This window comes from Ahaetulla prasina, chromosome 3 (genome assembly GCF_028640845.1).
Source record: "Ahaetulla prasina isolate Xishuangbanna chromosome 3, ASM2864084v1, whole genome shotgun sequence".
Taxonomy (NCBI): domain Eukaryota; kingdom Metazoa; phylum Chordata; class Lepidosauria; order Squamata; family Colubridae; genus Ahaetulla; species Ahaetulla prasina.
In genome coordinates this window covers 167,975,932-167,995,730 of record NC_080541.1, presented here as the reverse complement: position 1 = coordinate 167,995,730, position 19,799 = coordinate 167,975,932, and the positions used below count along the sequence as shown (strand labels likewise).

Sequence of the window (19,799 nt, the reverse complement as noted above, 5' to 3'; positions counted from 1 at the left end):
TTATTCGGGTTTTCTCCCGCGGGAGAAAACCCAAATAACCAAAGACCTACACACACACACACACACACACACACACACACACACACACACACACACACACACAGAAAGCCCAGTATTGTTGATTGTATCCCACATCACACAGAATACTGCAACAAATACTTTTTAAATTATTATTCTGTAACATTTAACAGGAGGCAACTGGTTGGATTCATTATGAGTTTGCTGAATTAGCTGGATTCAATTAATGGGTTAATATACAATATGGTATGCCCAAATGAAAAAAGCTGCATTATGGGCTTAATTGTATATGCACACCTAACTTGTTAATATATATTGGAAACAAATGTTTGCGCCAAAAGACACACCTTTTTCCGAACTCTGATAGTGAGCAAAAGTAACTTATTAAACCATCTTAATCATGAAAATACTTCTTTTTTTCTTCCTTTGTTGGTTCTGAATAATAGGAATCTAACAAAGTATAGTGTATGAAGCCTCTTTAGTTTTTTTCCCTTCCCTGCTTTTTAACAAATTAAGTCATTTTCATAACGCTAGTAAAAACACTCTGGCCATATTGCACCTGGTCCACACACTTTCTGAGAAAGAATGGTACTGTTTTAAAGCTATCTCATTTTGAAATAGTTAGAGCAAAGGTGACATCTCCTCCTTATAGAGAGCACTATCCTTGTAGAATGTTATTGCCGCCTTGAATAGGATTACACAACAGATATCCTAGCTGTGTTCTTTGGTCTGATTCCAATCTAGACTAATCTGTTAGCTGCTCAGTTCCAAAGGTGCTTTTTTCAAGAGGCAATTGGGCTTTCTAGTTTTTCTTTGAAGACGTTTCGCTTCTCATCCAAGAAGCTTCTTCAGCTCTGACTGGATTCTCCATCATCCAGTCAGAGCTAAAGAAGCTTCTTGAATCAGAAGCGAAATGTCTTCAAAGAAAAACCAGAAAGTCCACTTGCCCCTTGAAAAAAGCACCTTTGGGACAACCATGACCTGGATGACTGAAAATATCCATAGACATTTAGCTGCTCAGTGTTCTTACAATATTATTCAATCCTGCCCAGTTTGGGAATTGTTGGGCTTGCTGTACCTAGTTGAGTATACAGATAGTCCTTGGCTTATGACAATTGAGCCCAAAATTTCTGCTGCTAAGCGAGATAATTGTTAACTGAATTTTACCCCATTTTACGAATTTTCCTGCCACAATTGTTAAATGAATCCCTGCAGTTGTTAAGTTAGTGACAGGTTTGTTAATTGACTCTGGCTTACCCATTCATTGACTTGGCTTGTCAGAAGGTCACGAAATGACCCTGGGACACTATAACCGCCATAAATACAAGTCAGTTGTTAAGTGTCTGAATTTTGATCATGGGACAATGGGGATGTTGCAATGGTGGTGTGAAAAATGGTCATAAGTCCTTTTTTCAGTGATGGTCACTAAATGAACTGTCGAGGACTAAACCTGTAGTTATTAAAATATTTTAAAAATAATATTAAAAAATTACTAGGCTGTCCTTTCTGAAAAGTAATGGGTTGACCAGTTTAGCATGGTGTTTAGTATTCTGAATATTAGTTATCACTAGCTGAGTAAGAGATATGAGTAGATATTAGAAGTCAGAATAGCTCGATCTGTAATTTCGGAGTTTTTTTGGGGGCGGGGAGTGCCAAGCTATGTGCCCAGCTAATTTGACTGTGTGATTGTGAGCCCTTTATGAAAAAGGAGGTGCCACATTCTCCAACCAAGGGGGAACTTGCCCTCTGAAGGGCAAATTAGGGATTGCACTAAAAGAAAAACTGGATGGAGGCAGGACCAAAACAAAATCTCCTTTTACAGGAAGTCCTCAATTTACAGCTAGTTGCTTAGCGACTGTTTGAAATTAAGACTCACCTGAAAAAGGAAGCTTACAACCAGGTTCAAAGTGCTGATGGTCGGGCCCTCTCCATGGTCACATGACCAAAGTTTGGTCAATTGGGAACATGGCTGGATTTACAGCCGTTTGTAGCATTCCATATTAAGTCACTGCATTTTACCATGGTTTTGATGAAAGCCAACCAGTTTTTGGCAAAGGTGCACCCATAGAAATCCACTAGGGGAGGACAGTTTCTGCAGGTAATCCTCGACTTACAAAAAATGGTTTAATGACTGTTCGAAGTTACAGTGGCACTGAGAAAAGTGACTTATGACCGCTGTTCACACTTATGACCATTGCAGGATCTCCATGATCACATTTGTCAATCTGAAGCGAACCTGACTAGGGCCATTTTGGAGGCTTCAGGGTAGCCACAGTGTGAAGAAGCGATAGGGCGGGGGGACATAGTTAGATGGGGGTTTGTAGCCAAAACATTGCCTTATACATTGTAAGCCGCCCTGAGTCTTCAGAGAAGGGCGGGGTATAAATGTAAAAAAAAAAAAAAAGTTTCCTGTGGGAACCAAGGACATTCCAACAGGTGGCTGGAAAGAGGAGGAGCGCTGTATCCAGGCAACCATCCAGCATCTTGATTGGACAATGTTTGGGGAAAGGGAGAACTTTCACATTTTAATCAGATGAAAACTGCAGGAACTTTCAGAGTCAGTTTTCACCAGCTTGTGCCAATATGATCGCTCCAATAAAATTGTTCTTTGAGGAACTTGTCTGCCTCAGAATTCTGCTTTCTATAGAATTATTTTTTGGCATCCTGAAATGATCAAAATTAAGATGCTTGGCAACTGACTCATATTTATGATGGTTGTAGTGACCCAGGATCATCTGATAACTTTTTGTGACCTTCTGACAAGCAAAGTCAATGGGAAAGCCAGATTCACTGAATAATCATGTTACTAATTTAACTGCAACGATCCACTGAATAACCTGTGGCAAGAAAAGTTGCAAAATGGGGTAAGACTCACTTAACAACTGTCTTATTTAGCAACAGAAATTTTGGGCTCAACTATGTTAGTAAGTTGACGGCTACCTGTACGATGGTTGTATGTTGAGGACTACCTGCATTTAATTTTTGTATAAATTTAAATAATCTTACATGTAGAATTATCCCCAGTGAAAGCTACGTTTAATTCCAACTATGCAATTTACACCAGGGAGGCAACAGTTTTTTTTATCAAATCACACTGTGTTACTTTTAGGCCTTATTTGGCTATTGAAACTTGTCTAGGTTACTGAAAAACCCAGACTCTGTGTGTATTTTAGAGCCACACTTTGTGAAGAGGTTTTGAAGGCCTATTTTGCACATTTTTTATTAGTTTGCATAGCCTTAGCATTTCCCCCTCTGACTCATGCCTGTGTTATCCATTAGGCACAACAAATGCAAGCCCTAGGGCTAATGAAACTTTGGGGACCCATTAAAAAACCCCTGAAAATATGGAATGGAATAGTAAAATCAGTAAATTCTACATCCCCCAAATTAAATGCATTTAAGACATTATTGCTACTTTATTATGTGTATACTTCAATTTATTCCTTGCATTGTGTTGGAGAATGTAAGGCCAGGGAATATCTTTATAACTCTATGTTTTGTAGGCGCTTGCTACTACTACAAAGATAAATGTGCTGAGGGACTGCCAGGTTCTTAATTTGGCCCACTCCTGTTACATTACAACCTGTTAACAACTCTAGAAATTTATTCTCAAGGCTATTGGCCACAGGTTGCACAGTTCTGTGACACAAAATAGAAAATGTGTTGTGCCCTGGAGTGTGAGAAAAGCTCTTAATATTGTTGTGCTATTGCTAAACTTGTCTTCTGGGAGAGAACTGTTCATACTCCCGAAGCTGTATGGTCTGTATCAAACATCATTAACCAATAAAAAGTGAGGAGGAAGACTTTCCCATTCTCATCCATCATGTTTTCCACATCGGTCTTATGACCATGAAGAAACATTAGTTATGTGATGAATCACAAACACCATCAACATGTACTTCATGGTACATGGGAGTATCGTCATTCATTTTTAATAACACAGTATTGCTTAGATGGCATTGACCTCCATTAGGATCTAACAAAACATTGTCAGCGCCCAGCATAAAAATGTAGGCATTTGGAAAAAACCCAATACAGGTAGTCCTCAATTTACGACCACAATTGAGCCCAAAGCTTATGTTGCTAAATGAAACATTTAAGTGAATTTTGCCCCATTTTACGACTTTTCTTGCCATAGTTGTTAAGTAAATCACTGCAGCTGTTAAGTTAGTAACCTGGTTGTTAAGTGAACCTGGCTTTTCCGTCGATTTTGCTTATGAGAAGGTCACAAAAGGTGCTCACGTGACCCCAGGACACAATTGTCATAAATATGAGCTAGTTGCCAAGCATCTGAATTTTGAACACATGACCACATGGGAATGCTGCAACGGTTCATAAGGGTGAAAAATGGTCATGTCACTTTTTTCATGCTGTTATAACTTCGAACAGTCACTAAATGAACTGTTGCAAGTTGAGGACTATGTGAAGAAGAGAACATTTGTGGCTCAGGGTTGAGGGGAGGGGGAGGTCATTGGTGCTCTCTGAGCTTCGCTGTTTTTTTTTTTGTAGACCTTTCATTACCCAACTAGGTAACACCATCAACATACACTGATGATCATACCTGCTACCTAGATCAGGGGTCTCCAACTTTGGCAACTTTAAGCCTGGAGGACTTCAACTCCCAGAATCCCCCAGCCAGCAAAGCTGACCCAGATGGCTAAAAACCGTCTGCAAGAAAACCAAGCTCAGAGAGCACACCAAAGAGCCCAAGTTAGAAAAAAGTTAACATAGTTTCCAAGTAGGGTATAATCGAAATATTGGGTTTCGTCGTGGGAAGGGCATAAGGAGTAGCCTTCCTAAAACTCTCGGGATTAATCCGGGACTCGTTTGACCAGTATTGTCTGTGATTAAGGATCGCACCGGGGCTTCTCTCTTCCGTAGGAGAATTCTTAAGGCAGGAGGAAAACGCTGGATGGCAAGCGTCGGTTGCTCATTTTTTCCACTCTTTCTATATTCTTTGCACGCACACAGCCCAACTTCCGCGAAAGCTCAGGTCGCCCCAGTTGCTTGGTAAATTCACTCTCCGGAAGGGGATCCAGTGCGGGGCGGTTGATTTTTTTTTTTTTTTTTGGTCATTCACGCGAAGGGCTGCAGACTTTTTCCTTCGCCTGAAATTTGTGAACGGACAGACGGGGGTAATTTTTACCTGGCGTCTTTAGTAAACTCGAGAAAGGAGGGAGAGTTGGGTTTCCCATGGCAAGGCAAAGCAAAGCAAAGCAAAGCAAAGCCGGGGTTGGGTGGGGGGGTCCTAATGGACGAAACGGTGGTGGGGATTCTCGCCTTGGATTTGGGATCTAACTTCCAGAATTGCCGGCCTCTCTTGTTTGGCTTGGCCGAATTAATTTAGTCCAGCCAGACTTGGAGAAACCCATTCCAGAAGTCTGAACTTTCGGATGGTGCCGAGCCGAGAATTACGAGAGCAGCTGTCGCCGCGGCTTTGCGAATCGGGGCGTGAGCGGCCGCGCTTCTCATTCGCGGATCGCTTTGGATCCGGAGATCGCGGGGAATCACAAACTAACCGAGCGGGGCTCCAGCGGCTGCGAGGCTCCGCTTGCATTTATTTATTTATTTATTTATTTATTTGTTTGTTTGTCTGTCTGTCTGTCTGTCTGTCTGTCTGTCTGTCTGTCTGTCTGTCTGTCTGTCAAGGGATGACTCGCTTTGTTCTCTTTCTCCCCACCGGCTCTGCCTTCCCTCTCCCACCTCCACCCCTAGCCCTACTTCCTTCAGGGTCGCACGGTGGCGGCGGCGGCGCCGGCAGAGACGGCCCCTCCGCAGCCCGCCATGGACAGCTACCGGAACCCCACCGAGGTGCAGATGAGTCAGATAGTGCAGCCGTGCCACACCAACCACCGCGGGGAGCTCAGCATCGGGCAGCTGCTGAAGTGGATCGACACGTCCGCCTGTCTTTCGGGTAAGCCGCGCTTGCTCTCCCGGCCTCTGGCAGACGGAGGGGCGGGAACGCGTTTCTTGGCAACCCGCCCTGGGCTGGATCAAACGGGCGAGCCCGCGGGTGGGCCGAACGCGGCGGCGCGGCGCTTCTTAAGGTAGACCGGGTAGATTCGGGGCAGAGCCTCTTCGAAGTGGGGGGAGTCGTCGCCCGGTAGGAGTGGGTGCTTCCAGGCGGGGTCTGTGACAATTCACTACAGCCAGCTCGCCGTGAGAAACCTGCCAAGGCCAACACGCTTGCAAGACCAACTCGCACGACAACGCGCCGCGGGACAAGCCTTACACTAATATTTAAAGATACTGTGGAATAGAATCGTTAAAGAAAGGATGCAAAAGGAGGGGGACAGGATAAAAGTTGCATGGCAAAAATTAAAATAATGTTATATTTATTTGAAAGAATTAAATGAGAATTTGTTAAATTGTCCTGCAACGAGTTGTCTTGCCGGTGTTGCAAGTTGGCTGTGGTGAGTTGTCCCATTTCCTTCCAGATGTGCTTTGCAAGGGATGGCGTGCATGATAATCGGGGCCCTGAGTGCAGATTTCAAAAATCGTTAACTCGGGCATTGGGAGAGTTCCAAGTTTGTCTAGTCCAGGGGTGTCTAAACGTGACCCCTTGAAGAGAGGTGGACTTCAACTCCCAGAATTCCCCAGCCAGCATGAGCTATAAATATGAGCAAGTTGCTGGCTGGGGAATTCTGGGAGTTGAACTCCACCACTCTTCAAGGGGCCAAGTTTGGACATCCCTGGTCTAGTCTAACCAAGAGAAGGACAAGGGGTGATATGATAGCAGTCTTCAATACCAGGTCGTCCTCGATTTATGATCACTATTGAGCCCAAAATTTATGTTGCTAAATGAGACATCTGTTAAGTGAATTTTTCCCCATTTTATGACCTCTCTTCCCACACTTGTTAAGTGAATCACAGCAGTTGTTAAGTTAGTAACAAGGTTGTTACTGGCTTCTCCGTTGATTATGCTTGTCAGAAGGTTATAAAAGATGACTGCAACTGTCATAAATATGAGTCAGTTGCCAAGCATCTGAGTTTTAATCACATGACCATAGGGATACTGCAATGGTCGTAAGTGTGAAAAATGGTCATTGTTCTGTCTCCTTCCCCACTTCAGACCCATGAGCTGGCCTTCAGCCAGTGGATTCACAGCTCTTATCAGTCCTGGCAGAGAAATTGCAGCTGCCTGCCAAAGTTCAAACAAATGACTCTTGTAGCAAGACTTTCAGCTCTTTTTGAAATGGTTCAGCTAAACTTTTGCTTCCCGTGGAGTGAGAGCAGTCCCAAAGCTCCTTATATATCCTGTGGGGTGGGGCCTCTCTAATCTTCTGAAGCTAAACTTGATTATTATTATTATCAGCTGGGTCTGAAGGCGTAGCCTGGGGAAGGGAGGAATCAGGGGATGACAGCCTCATTAAGTCCTCTGACTGGTCTGGTTCTGGCTCCTGGAACTGAGCCAAAGGAATCGCTGCTCCCGAGGTAAGTCTTACTGGCCCTTCCCCCTCACTTTCAGAGTCACTTTCGGGCATGGGGCCAGGTTCGGGGGCTGGAGTCACAACAGTCATAAATCACTTTTTTCAGCACCATTGTAACTTTGTACAGTCACTAAACAAACTGTTGGAAGTTGAGGATTACCTGTGTTTGAGGGGCAGGCACAAAGAAGAGAGGGTCAACCTATTCTCCAAAGCAGGGGTCTCCAACCTTTTTCCCTTTAAGACTTGTGGACTTCAACTCCAGGGAGTTGAAGTCCACAAGTCTTAAAGGGACCAAGGTTGGAGACCCCTGCTCCAAAGCATCTGTGCAGATGGAAACTTATCAAAAGAGAGATCCAACCTAGAACTAAGAAACTATTTCCTGACAGTGAGGAAAATTAATCAATGGAATGATTTGCCTCTAGAAGTTCTGGGTGCTCCATCATTGGAGGCTTTTAAGAAGAGATTGGACAACCATTTGCCTGAAATGGTGCAGGGTCTCCTGCTTGAGCAGTGGGTTGGACAAGAAGACCTCCAAGATCCTTCCCAAATCTGTTATTCTGTATTCTGAAAGCAAAGTTAGGGTTAAGCCTACGTGTGGTCAATGAATATAGGGACTATAATAAGATTTGGGGGGAGTGGCTAGAGAAGATGACCCATCTACTACTGTTCTCTATCCTTCTATTAATTTGCTTGTTGACCATCACCAGATTAGAAGCAGAAAACAGCCCAATGGGTGGAGAAATATGAATCTGGTTTCCTCCAAATATTATTGGAATATTATGTATAATCCTTGGATTTTGGTCCAAAATAATTGGAGGGAGCATTTATTCTATTTTATATAGCCACCCATTTTACCATCTTAACTCTGGATGCGGAACAGAAATAAAAACCAACAAAACAAAAATGATGACTAATAACATAAATAATAATAACACAGTGACGTCTCCAGGCAGTCAGCTCAGCCACCTCATCACCTCATGCCAAAGAAAACATCAATGATAGGCTTACTCAACCTACAGACTCCATATCTGGAGGAAAATTTAGTCCTCAATAATTTATGAAATGGTAGCAGGCCTGGAGTTAAATAAATCTCACGGTGCGTATTGTTTAAAAAAGAGTGGGCGCTTCAACAGAGAAGGCCCACTTCTTGGGTCCTGCCAAGTGACACTTCTTAATGGACAGGAACCAGAGTATGCTACCCTGCCAGATCTAGTGGGCCGCACAGAAACAACTGAAGAAAGGTGGCCACCGAGTATTTGCTTTTGTAGATCTTTTACTTTTAAGCTACTCCAACAGTCCTAACCAGCATATCCAGAAATTATGAAAACTTATAATTGGATAAACTCTTCAGGATCAAAGATGTCCTGCAAAGGACCTTAACTCTTGTCAACTCATATAGTTTTATAAAACTTCCCTGCTTCTTCATTGGTAAGGCAATTAATCAAATAGATTGACAACAATGAATTCAAATTCTGCTAATCCAGCTCAATTTTTTAAAATCCACCCTATGGCATGAATATTATCATGCCACAACTTAAGCTGCATAGAAAGGTTGTCTTAACCATAAGATCCCTTTCAGGTTAATATGTAAGAAAATAACAGGATCTACCCTATTTTTTAACAATAGATTGATTCGGAGGCATCCTTGCAGCTAGGATATGAAGGCTTGCAATACTTAGCTTTCCTGGTATCTATTTTTTAAAGGCAAACTGTTTTGACTAGAGAGGTTTCCTTTAGCTGTTCTCTTTCTTGAAGCTGCTTATTACTTTTTTAAAAAAGTACCTTAAAGTAGTGGTCATCACCAGACACTACAGCAGTGACTTCCATAAATTAATTAGGTATTAGTATATTTCTTTGCCTGAATTTATTGTCATATGATTTCCTGAATAGCAATAGCGCTTTGACTTTTTATCAAAATGTATTCATTTCATCCGCATCATCATCATAAATACCTCTGTCATTTTACTCTTTTAATCATCTTCGCTGCTCAACAAAAAAATGTACTGACACTTTAGTGGGACATCTTTTAAATGCAATGCACCACTGATTAAGGAAAAGTATTAAGATATATCCAGTTTGAATGTCAAATATATTCTTCATATAACATACAGGTAGTCCTCAACTTACAAAAGTTCACTTGGTGATCGTTCAAAGTTACAATGGCACTGAAAAAAGTGAATGATGACCATTTTTCAGACTTATGACTGTGGCAGCATCTCCATGATCACATGATTTACATTCGGATACTTGATAACTGACTCATACTTATGATGGTTGCAGTGTCCCGGGGTCAAGTGTTCACCTCTTGCAACCTTCTGAGAAGCAAAGTCAGTGGGGAAACCAGATTGACTTAACAACCGGGTTACTAATTTAATAACTGCAGTGAATCACTTAACAAATGTGGCAAGAAAAGTCGTAAAATGGGGCAAAACCAGTAGTGAAATCCAAATTTTTTTCCTACTGGTTCTGTGGGCGTTGCTTGGGCGTGGCAGGGGAAGGATACTGTAAAATCCCCAGTCTCTCCCCACTCCTGGGGAAAGGATATTGCAAAATCTCCATTCCCACCCCACTCTGGGGCCAGCCAGAGGTCGTATTTGCCAGTTCTCTGAACTACTCAAAATTTCCACTACTGGTTCTCCAGAATTTGTCAGAACCTGCTGGATTTCATCCCTGGACAAAACTCACTTAACAAATTTCTCACATAGCAACATAAATTTTAGGTTCAATTATGGTCGTAAATTGAGGACTACCTGTATTATCTATCTAGTTATTTCCCTCAACATCAGCCCTGGGAGATTTTGCTGAGAGGAGAAAGAATGGCTACTTAAATGTCACCCAACGAGTGTTCAATCCTCGTTTTTTTTCTTTTGCTACCTACTCCAGAGTGAGTGACCATGACAAGATCTCAGTCTTTTGTTTGATTATTATATTACTCTTCAAGATATGGTGTTAGCGTTATATGTAGGAAATCATAATTGCCATTTTTTGCTTGTTCAAACAGCTTAGACAGCTCCATTTGAAACAACTTGTATTTATTTAGCAGTTTCACTTATGTTCAGTGAATAAGATGAATAAAACTGGTTGCAAAGGTTTTTCAGTTAAAAAGCCTTCTGTAAATACTTCATTTCTCATCATTTTCATGCTAGGCAATTTGACATCAGTTTTAGAAATTCCCTGGGCAGGAAGCCATACTAATTTGTTCCTCAGCAAGGGCTTTTTGTTTATATTTAAAAATGCTAACATTATTTTAGGAAAACACTTTCTGTTAAGTGTCTTAGGTAGAAGTTAAGAATAACTAATTTCTTCATTGCTGTCTGAATCTGAACACTTGCAAAGAGACTTGTTTTAAAAAGAGAGAGAGAAATAGAATATTGGTGGTTAATGGATTTCACACAATCTTTAAAGGAATTATTGAACGACCTTATAAATAGTACATCTATCTCAATTTTTGATATGATTACTCAGATGTTCTATCCAGAACAATGGTTCAGATATAAAAATGTAAATGTAAAAAAGATGTTGAGACTCTAGAAAGAGTGCAGAAAAGAGCAACAAAGATGATTAGGGGACTGGAGGCTAAAACATATGAAGAACGGTTGCAGGAACTGGGTATGTCTAGTTTAATGAAAAGAAGGACTAGGGAAGACATGATAGCAGTGTTCCAATATCTCAGGGGTTGCCACAAAGAAGAGGGAGTCAAACTATTCTCCAAAGCACCTGAGGGTAGAACAAGAAGCAATGGGTGGAAACTAATCAAGGAGAGAAGCAACTTAGAACTAAGGAGAAATTTCCTGACAGTTAGAACAATCAATAAGTGGAACAACTTGCCTGCAGAAGTTGTGAATGCACCAACACTGAAAATTTTTAAGAAAATGTTGGATATCCATTTGTCCGAAATGGTGTAGGATTTCCTGCCTCGGCAGGGGGTTGGACTACAAGACCTCCAAGGTCTCTTCCAACTCTGTTATTATGTTATGTTATATAGTTTCTATTAAAATTCACAATACAACAAAATATTGTATTTTATTGTTTCAGGATCAGTACCATTACAGGGACAAAAATCTTTTGAGAAATTGGATTTTTTTTAAAAAAAAAAATCTACCATACAGTAGTTGATGGAAACACATTTAATCTGGCTTTTGAAAGGCTGCTGTGTATTTACTAAAATATAAATTGTTCAAATATTTAGGGAGTTGAAAAGCTGGCTGGGTGACTTTGGGCCTAGTCATTCTCTCTCAGCCCAACCTACCTCACAAGGCTGTTGTAGGAGAAATGGGAGAAGGAAGGTTTATTGGAAATACTCAACACCTTGAGTTATTTATAAAAATAATGGTGGGAGAAAAAAAGAAATAAAAATAAGTATCAAAATCATCTTAAGTTTTATTACGGCATATTAGTGCAGTCAGTGGCCCCAATTGAATTGTTAAGCCTACTAGCTGTCTTTTACGCTCCCCTCTTTTTTCCTTACAGTTATTAGCAGTCTTATATAATATAGTATAAGAAAGTTGTATAGGATAAGGATTCAGAGAAACCCCTGGGAAGAAAGCATGTGAGCAGCGTTGGACTCTTCAGTTTCTTTCATTTTACTATTTAATCATGTTGATTTTGGGGCCCTTTCTAAGCAGTGATTAAACCCACACATACAGTGTAAATAACTGAGACAATAAGCCTCCAAGCTTCCTGATAAAACATTCTCTGCTTTCAATTTCATCTAAAGAAACATTTTCATAGTTGTCGCTATTAATTATTTCCCTTTCAAATTAAATCTGGTCAGAATAGACTTTTTGTAACATTTTCCCATTAATTGCAGTTTTCCATAACCCAAATATTTTTGCGGATTTTCATCTCTAATCAGAGCCTGGACACACCTCCTGTCTCCAAAGGGTCAGAATTGATTGATCTATTCTAGCTGATATGATTAGTTGGTGATGGATTATAACCAAAGATACGAATCTCAGCCATTTACTTGCCATTAAAATCTTTAACAAGAAGAATTCTGAAACTGGCAACTGGCACTTGGATTACAGCAGAGAATAAAAGCAAGCTTGCGTCTTTGGCCTGGCTCCTGAATTTTGTCAGATTAATAATGTTAGGAAGAGGTAGTGAGGCTAGGCTCCTACTTTCTGCCATATTTAACAATCTTCTGAAGAGCAGAAGATATGCTGTATATGTGGAAGCTCCTCTTTACTCCCACCAAGTAAAATAAGCATTGTTAATTAAAATGGTTCCTTACAGTTTCCTCAGTTAAACCTTAACATGGCAGTTAACATAGTTACGGCTTTTGACTGTTCTCACTTTAAATTAATTGTGATCTAACTAACACATCTGTCGATAGAGGCCGTTCTTGTATAGTTTCTTATACAATTCTTAAACAACTGCCTGTGAAATGAAATTGAGGCTTGCAAGTTAGAACTGCCCATAAAACTCTAGAATTAATCCCTATATTAGAAGAGGTGGATAACCTTTTAGTAAAGGGAGTGTTGGAAAGCTAGCAATGCATATTTTGGAGTTGGCATTACAAAAAAAGAAAAAAAAAGCTGAACCTTCTTTTCAGATTCAGTGGCCTTTCATCAATAAGCTTTCTGGGCAACAGAGTATTCACGTGCCTGGAATTTTTCCCAGTCCTGTAAATCCTCTTTTCTGGAGAAGCCTCATGTATTGGACCCCATAATTCTTGCACAATAGAATGTGTACCTTGGGGGTAGATTGTGCTTTAGCAGCTAGGATTTCTTGTTTCCATTCTAAACCTAATTGCAGTGAAGAAGGTGGGGAGGAAAGCTCTCTTTGGTGCAATGATGTACATAACTAATGTGGTTTGTTTGTCTTTTCAGCTGAGAGTCATGCAGGCTGCTCTTGCGTCACAGCTTCAGTGGATGATATCTATTTTGAGCACACAATTAGGTAACTGCCTCACTTCCTTGCCTTTTGCTGTTCAACTGGCTTTTAAATAGATGTTTCCTGGTGCTTTCAGCAAATGAAGAAGTAGACGAAATCTGTATCACATTAATTAGTTTTTTATGGTCTGAATAACTTTGCCAATTCTCAGTCATGGAGCCAATGAACAATATTAAGGGGGGGGGAGAAATGTGCATGTGACCTATTAGTTAAGCAGAAGGGTGGAACAGCATTTCGACTGTGGTGGCGTTTTATGTTCTTAACTGAGAATACTGTGCAAATAATGATAGTCTTTGGCTTTTCTTAATGTCGAAAGGCATTCATTCTCCCAAGAACAGGAGAACCACAGGGTTGTTTCAACTGCAGGAGTCCATTTTGGAAGAGTTTTAAGTTATTTCTCCAGGAAAATGCTTTCAGCCATTGAAAACATGCTGCCTTTGCTGTTGCGCACCAGACATATAGAAAAAGATGATACTGGAACATAGGATACAGCTTTGGTATTTTGCTTATTAAGAAGGAGCCAACACCCAAATATGGAATGCCAGCACATTTTGATGATACCGAGAGTAATTATGCATTTTAATATGAGTCCATCTTCCCTTCAGTTAAGCAATTGCATTTATTCCACCCTAAAGGAGACATAGGGAGCTATTTGTTCTTGGGTCAGTGTTTACTTATCTAGCATGGAATTATTTACTCATGTTATTGGAAAACCCAGGGCTTGGACCAACAACGTTCTGAAAACAGTCATAAGTCACGTTTTTCTGTGCTGTTGTAACTTTGAACGGTCACTAAGTAAACTGTTGTTAGTCAAAGACTACCTGTAAAGTCAGTTCTTTACCAATGAAAAGATGTAGATATTTGAACAGATATGTGGTTGAACCAGAGGTGGGTTTCAGCAGATTCTGACCAGTTCTGGAGAACTGGTAGTGGAAATTTTGAGTAATTCGGAGAACCGGTAGTAAAATTTCTAACTGGCCCTGCCCCCATCTATTCTCTGCCTCCCGAGTCCCAGCTGATTGGGAGAAAATGGGGATTTTGCAGTAATCTTCCCCTGGAATGGGGTGGGAATGGCAATTTTAAGCAGTGGTGGGATTCAGCAAGTTCGCACCACTTCGGGAGAACCGGTTGTTAACTTTCTGAGCAATTTGGTGAACTGGTTGTTGGAAGAAATCATTAGGGCAGAGAACCGGTTGTTAAATTACTTGAATCCCACCAATGATTTTAAGTATCCTTCCCCTGCAATGCCCACCAAGCCACACCCACCAAGCTATGCCATGTCCACCAAGCCACACCCACAGAACCAGTCGTAAAAAAATTTGAAACCCACCACTGGGTTGAACATAAGCACAATTGAAATGGGCATTAGTGCCATTTTGTCTGCTATGTTTAATATCTTCCTCATTTTTCTTTACAGAAATAATTTAATACAGCTTTAAGAGCAGCCTGGCATAATGTTCTTGTAGGAGTGGGCTATTTCTTTTAATTGATACATTCTTTGCCTTTCCTTTTATTTGTTATCCTGTGCCACAGATCTCTTGAGTAACATCCAAAAATAGATAGCCATAAAGCATAATGCACATGAATCCCTGTTTGCATAGTGGAAAATAAATATTAAAAGCATCGAATACTTGAAAATAGTTTTGAATAGTGTAAATTGGTGGGGAAAAACTATTCTGAATTTAAAATATGAAGTTCTCATCAATAAATTCTTATTGACTCATGACCTGGCATTAAAATGAAACAAGTTATGGCACTTGAAAACAGAAAAACACCGAAGAAGTAATTGTTGGGCAGAGTTTTAAAGGAAGAGAGAGACACTGGACAATGGATGATAGGGTGTCATTCAGTAAATTTATCTGATGTTTGGGACCTTCAGAGCATATCCCCAATAACGTTCTTAGAACTGTGGATGTAATTCTGTTATTCCTTGATGAAATATTATATCCCTTGGACCCTACTGAAACTGTTTTACGGAGAGTATCTTTTTATTCTGATATGTGACTTCTTTTTCACACTTTCGGTTTTTTTTCCTCCTCCCATTTCTATGTTAGACAGAAGCTTATAGATTCTCCTTGGTACTCATGTGGAAAGAATGAAGTCTGGTATGAACCTTTGCAGTACACATTTGTACAATAGAATAGGTTACTGGGCTCCTAACCCACTGCTGCCCTGAAATAGCTAAATGTCCCTACTCATTTTCTGCAGCTTCTCGATGTTTCTTGAGTCTAGACTCCAAAAGAAACTGACTATTTGGGGCCCCCTAGGTGACTGTGAAATTATCACCCTCATGATCATCTTAGTTACCATTTGATTTTAGAATGGACCTCCAGGTGGTACTTATGATCCAATTCCGTTGTCCAGGGGCCCCTGGCGATTATGTGTCCACATTTGGGCTCTTGGAACTAGCCCACATTTATGGCTGTTTGCAGCATCTTACAATCATGTAACCATATTTTTTGAATGTTTTCCCAAAAACCAACATTTATTTCAGTTTTTGGCAAAACCAGCTCATAGCGAACCATCACAAAAATGGTCATAAAATTGGGTCAATCATGTGGATAACCACTTTTATGATCATTATGACTCTAATGAACTGGCTCCAATACAGTCTTAAATCAAGTATCTGTATTGAAAAATTAAGGGTTGTTTATTCACCTATTATTTTAGCTCCTAGAAATCACCAAATGAGAAATTGCCAAATGAGGAACTTGTTTTAGAGATGTGTTTGACTTCCTTCTTGATGCTTTAAAATGGAAGTGGTTTCCTTTTTCTAGGGTACAACTAAAACATCAAAAAGATGACTCAGATGGCCCACAATGGTTGTTCATTTTATGCTCTAGAGAAGAGTCTTCTTTGGGATGTTTTTAATGATCAAATCATCCAAAGTACATTGCTCAGCTGAAGTGCAATTATGGAGTATTACATTTTCTACCTGTTTGTCATATCAGTGCATTCCCTAATGTCAATTGATGGAAACATAACTCAGTTATTATGTCCTACAGCTTAGGCCTCTGAAAAGAATCTAGAAATAGTTTCTCTTCTCTCTGAATTTGATGTATTTTATAGCAACATTTAAAAATGTGTGCATGTACCATATTTTTTCTGAGAAATAGGAAGGAGCACAGAAGAAAAGATAATGGCTGATTTTTTTGTGTGCCCTTTCCAAGATGTAAGTTCTGCTTAAGTGAACTATAACTACACTAACATCCCATATTAACCATGCTTTTTTATACAAACTATGGTTGGCTTGGGTTGCACAGCAAATTAAGCCATAAGAAATAACAAATTTTGGGTTTACTCTGGGTAGAATCTGGATAAGTGAGCAGCTGTTTGGCAACCATTTTGGACTAAGTTTCTTAGAAGCCCCAACTGGCACAGAAAGAAGTTACTTACTAGGGGAATTATAATCTAGATCAGTTCAGATTTGTTTAGTCTTTTTAAACCATACGTAACTTCATTGCTGTTTGTGTCCTGTTTTTAAAGTATTTACGATAAAAGTAGAAGGTGTTCTGCAAAACCTGAAACAACTCTTAAACAGTGGGGGCTAATATCTAAATTAAAGTGCATTGTTCTATATCCCATTAATTCAATTTTCATTCTGTCCTTTGGTTTATCTAATATATTAAGTGTTTTGAATTGTCCTTTTGGATTCATCAATAGATCACTCTTCATTTGCTTTTATTATCTAAAACATTTTGTATCTTCCATATATGCTCCATTTATGTTTCATCCTTCTTAAAGCTGTACAGGTAGTCCTCAACTTACAATCATATTTGAGCCCAACATTCCCATTGCTAAGTAAGGCTGGTGTTAAGTGAGTTGTGCCTCATTTTATAACCTTTTTGGCCATAATTGTTAAACAAATTACTTTTGTTGTTAAGTGAATCATGCAGTCATTAAGTGAATCTGGCTTCCCTCATTGACTTTGCTGGTTGGAAGCCATCTGGGAAGGTTACAAATGGTGATCCCATGACCCCATGATGTTGCAATCGTCATAAATACATGTTGGTTGCCAAGGATCCAAATTTTAATTGCATGACCGTGGGGATGCTACAACCGTTGTAAATGTGAAAATTGGTCATAAGTCCCTTTTTCAGTGCTGGTGTAACTTCAAATAGTCACTAAACAAATGGTTGTAAGTCGAGGACTGTCTGTATTTAACCTTCAGTTGAGAACATGCTAAGATGGGTTTCATGTTCTTCGATGATTAGGGAACAAGAAGGATCTTGCAGTCTCCAGTATTAATTGTTGTGGTGACTTTAGTGAATGTTATGAATTTATTCAGGATTTATTTATTTTTACTATTTATTGGCTAGATTTATATCCCATCCTTTAATTTAGCTCAAGGTAGCATGCCCTTCTCCTGTTTCTCTCCATCCCATCACTATATAGGATGGTGGGTTATTCAAGCATGATTGACCCAAAGTCACCTGGTGAATCTTTGTGGCCTCATCGATTCCTGTCTAACACCTGAACTCTTGCAACAAAATGTTTTGGTATGAAATATTAAAGCAGGTCCCAATATCATTTGAAGAATCCTTCTCATGAAGGTGCTTATGTCTTCACCATTTGACTCTACATTAGGCAACTGAAAGTTGACAGAAAGCTAATTCTGGTTAGGAAAGTTGAATGAAACCTGAATATCTATGAGTCTAGGAAGATAATTGAGCGACTGCATGTTCCTTTTCATTTTCTGAGTATCAAACATGACTAAGTGTATATTTAGCCACATGTGAAATCTTATCTCTGTGTCCTAACCAGTGAACCTAAAAGCCTTGAAACTGTTGGCTACCAAATTCTTCTGTTTGGGAGAAAGGCAAAATAAAATAATATTTATCCACAAGTCTCCTGTCTGTCCAGAACAGTTTTAATCCTTCTGTCCAGATAGATATCTGCAAGAATTACTTTTAAGTTCATGGGTTTTAGACAGCCATTGGAAGTGACAATCAACAAAAGAACCAAACAGCTGCTCAGAATTTAAATATAGCTCCAAACGAACAACCAATCACACAATCAATTGACCAAACTGGCACACAAGACATTTATAAGCTAAGGAAAATAGGACAAGAGAATCCAGTTGATGATGTTACCTAGTGTGGTAACAAAACGTTCAGAAACTAAATTGAAACAAGCTTGGAGAGCAAACCACTGCCAAAATCTAAAACCCGAGTTACAAGTATTTTCTATTATTTCAAAGCCATTGGAAATGTTTAAATTCACAGCCTTCCCCCCCACCCACACACACACAAATAAAGTTTACCAGCATGTTTGTAAAATAATATCTCCCACTCAGATCAATTATATATTAGAACTACAAGATGTTTTCTATCAATGGCATTTTGGAAAATGTTATCTTACCTTTCATTTTTCCCCCTTTATTCCTAGTGTGGGGCAAGTTGTCAACATCAAAGCTAAAGTGAACCGAGCATTTATTTCTAGCATGGAGGTATGTATGCTTCAACACTGTCTTGTGTGACTGTTCGCCTTGACATTTGGAAGCTATGTTTCAGATACAGTTTGCATCTTTTGCCCAATAAGTGTCCAAACTCTTTTCTACATGCGTCTGAATTGTCCACTTAGAGTTGATTATACACAGGTTGTATCTTCAAGCCAGACGTAGACAACTTATGGAAGTATATTTGTATTTCACTTGTTCCGAGGACACTCTTCTATCAGATGATCGACCCCAGGGGTGAAATCTAAAATTTTTCCCTACCGGTTCTGTGGGCATGGCTTAATTGGTGGGTGTGGCTTGGTGGTCAGGTGACTGAATGGGCATGGTCAATAATAATCAATAATAAAAATAATAAAGTATACAAAACTTGGGAGGCACCGGTCTACCTTCTTCAAACACAGACCTCGGTCTACCAATTGCCTTTTACTGACAGGCCCCAGTCTACCTTCTTTAAAAATAGAGGCACCGGTATACTAGCTGCCTACAGTGCTGATCAGCTGTAGTGCGGCCCTTTGAAGTGCTGCGGCAGTCATTTAAGGCCGTTTTCAGCTATATCACCACCGAGCGCTTCAGGGACAGAGAAGAGGAACAGCGAAGCTTGGGCAGTGGGGGGGAGGGCAGGGATTTTTGCTACCGGTTCTCCGAACTACATGCCCCCATCACTACCGGATCGCGTGATCCGGTCCGAACGGGGAGCATTTCACCCCTGATAGACCCATATATTGGTTCAGGGTGAAACTCATTGCAGTCCAAAGGATGAGCTTAGTTTGCTTGCATGTCATTGACTGTATTTTATTTTATTAATTACTCTTCTCCCCCCATCCCAATGTAAGACAAAAAGATTGAGGCACTTGTTAGACTACAAAAACACTTGTAAAATCAATTTCATATGAAACGAAAAGCTAGCATTAACAACTTAGGACTACTAGCAAACAGGAGAATGAAATTTGTACTCCAGATTTGTACACCTCAGCACAGTTGCAAAAAAAGAAAAAAGT

General features: G+C 40.1%; 1 protein-coding gene across 7 annotated transcripts in view; it reads left to right on the top strand.

The window, feature by feature from the left end:
- Window positions 1-19,799, top strand: part of ACOT11 (acyl-CoA thioesterase 11) — an 81,118-nt gene that overhangs the window by 22,286 nt on the left and 39,033 nt on the right. For 3 of the 7 annotated variants that reach the window (XM_058176970.1, XM_058176969.1, XM_058176966.1), the window contains exons 2-4: window positions 5,734-5,932; window positions 13,280-13,349; window positions 18,732-18,792. In XM_058176970.1, coding sequence (XP_058032953.1) covers window positions 5,803-5,932; window positions 13,280-13,349; window positions 18,732-18,792 — 261 coding nt within the window. In that variant the 5' untranslated portion in view covers window positions 5,734-5,802. Of the gene's footprint in view, window positions 1-4,884; window positions 5,029-5,048; window positions 5,154-5,733; window positions 5,933-6,021; window positions 6,066-6,146; window positions 6,432-13,279; window positions 13,350-18,731; window positions 18,793-19,799 lie in introns of those variants that run through there. The other 4 variants (XM_058176967.1, XM_058176968.1, XM_058176972.1 and 1 more) reach the window with 4 other exon arrangements.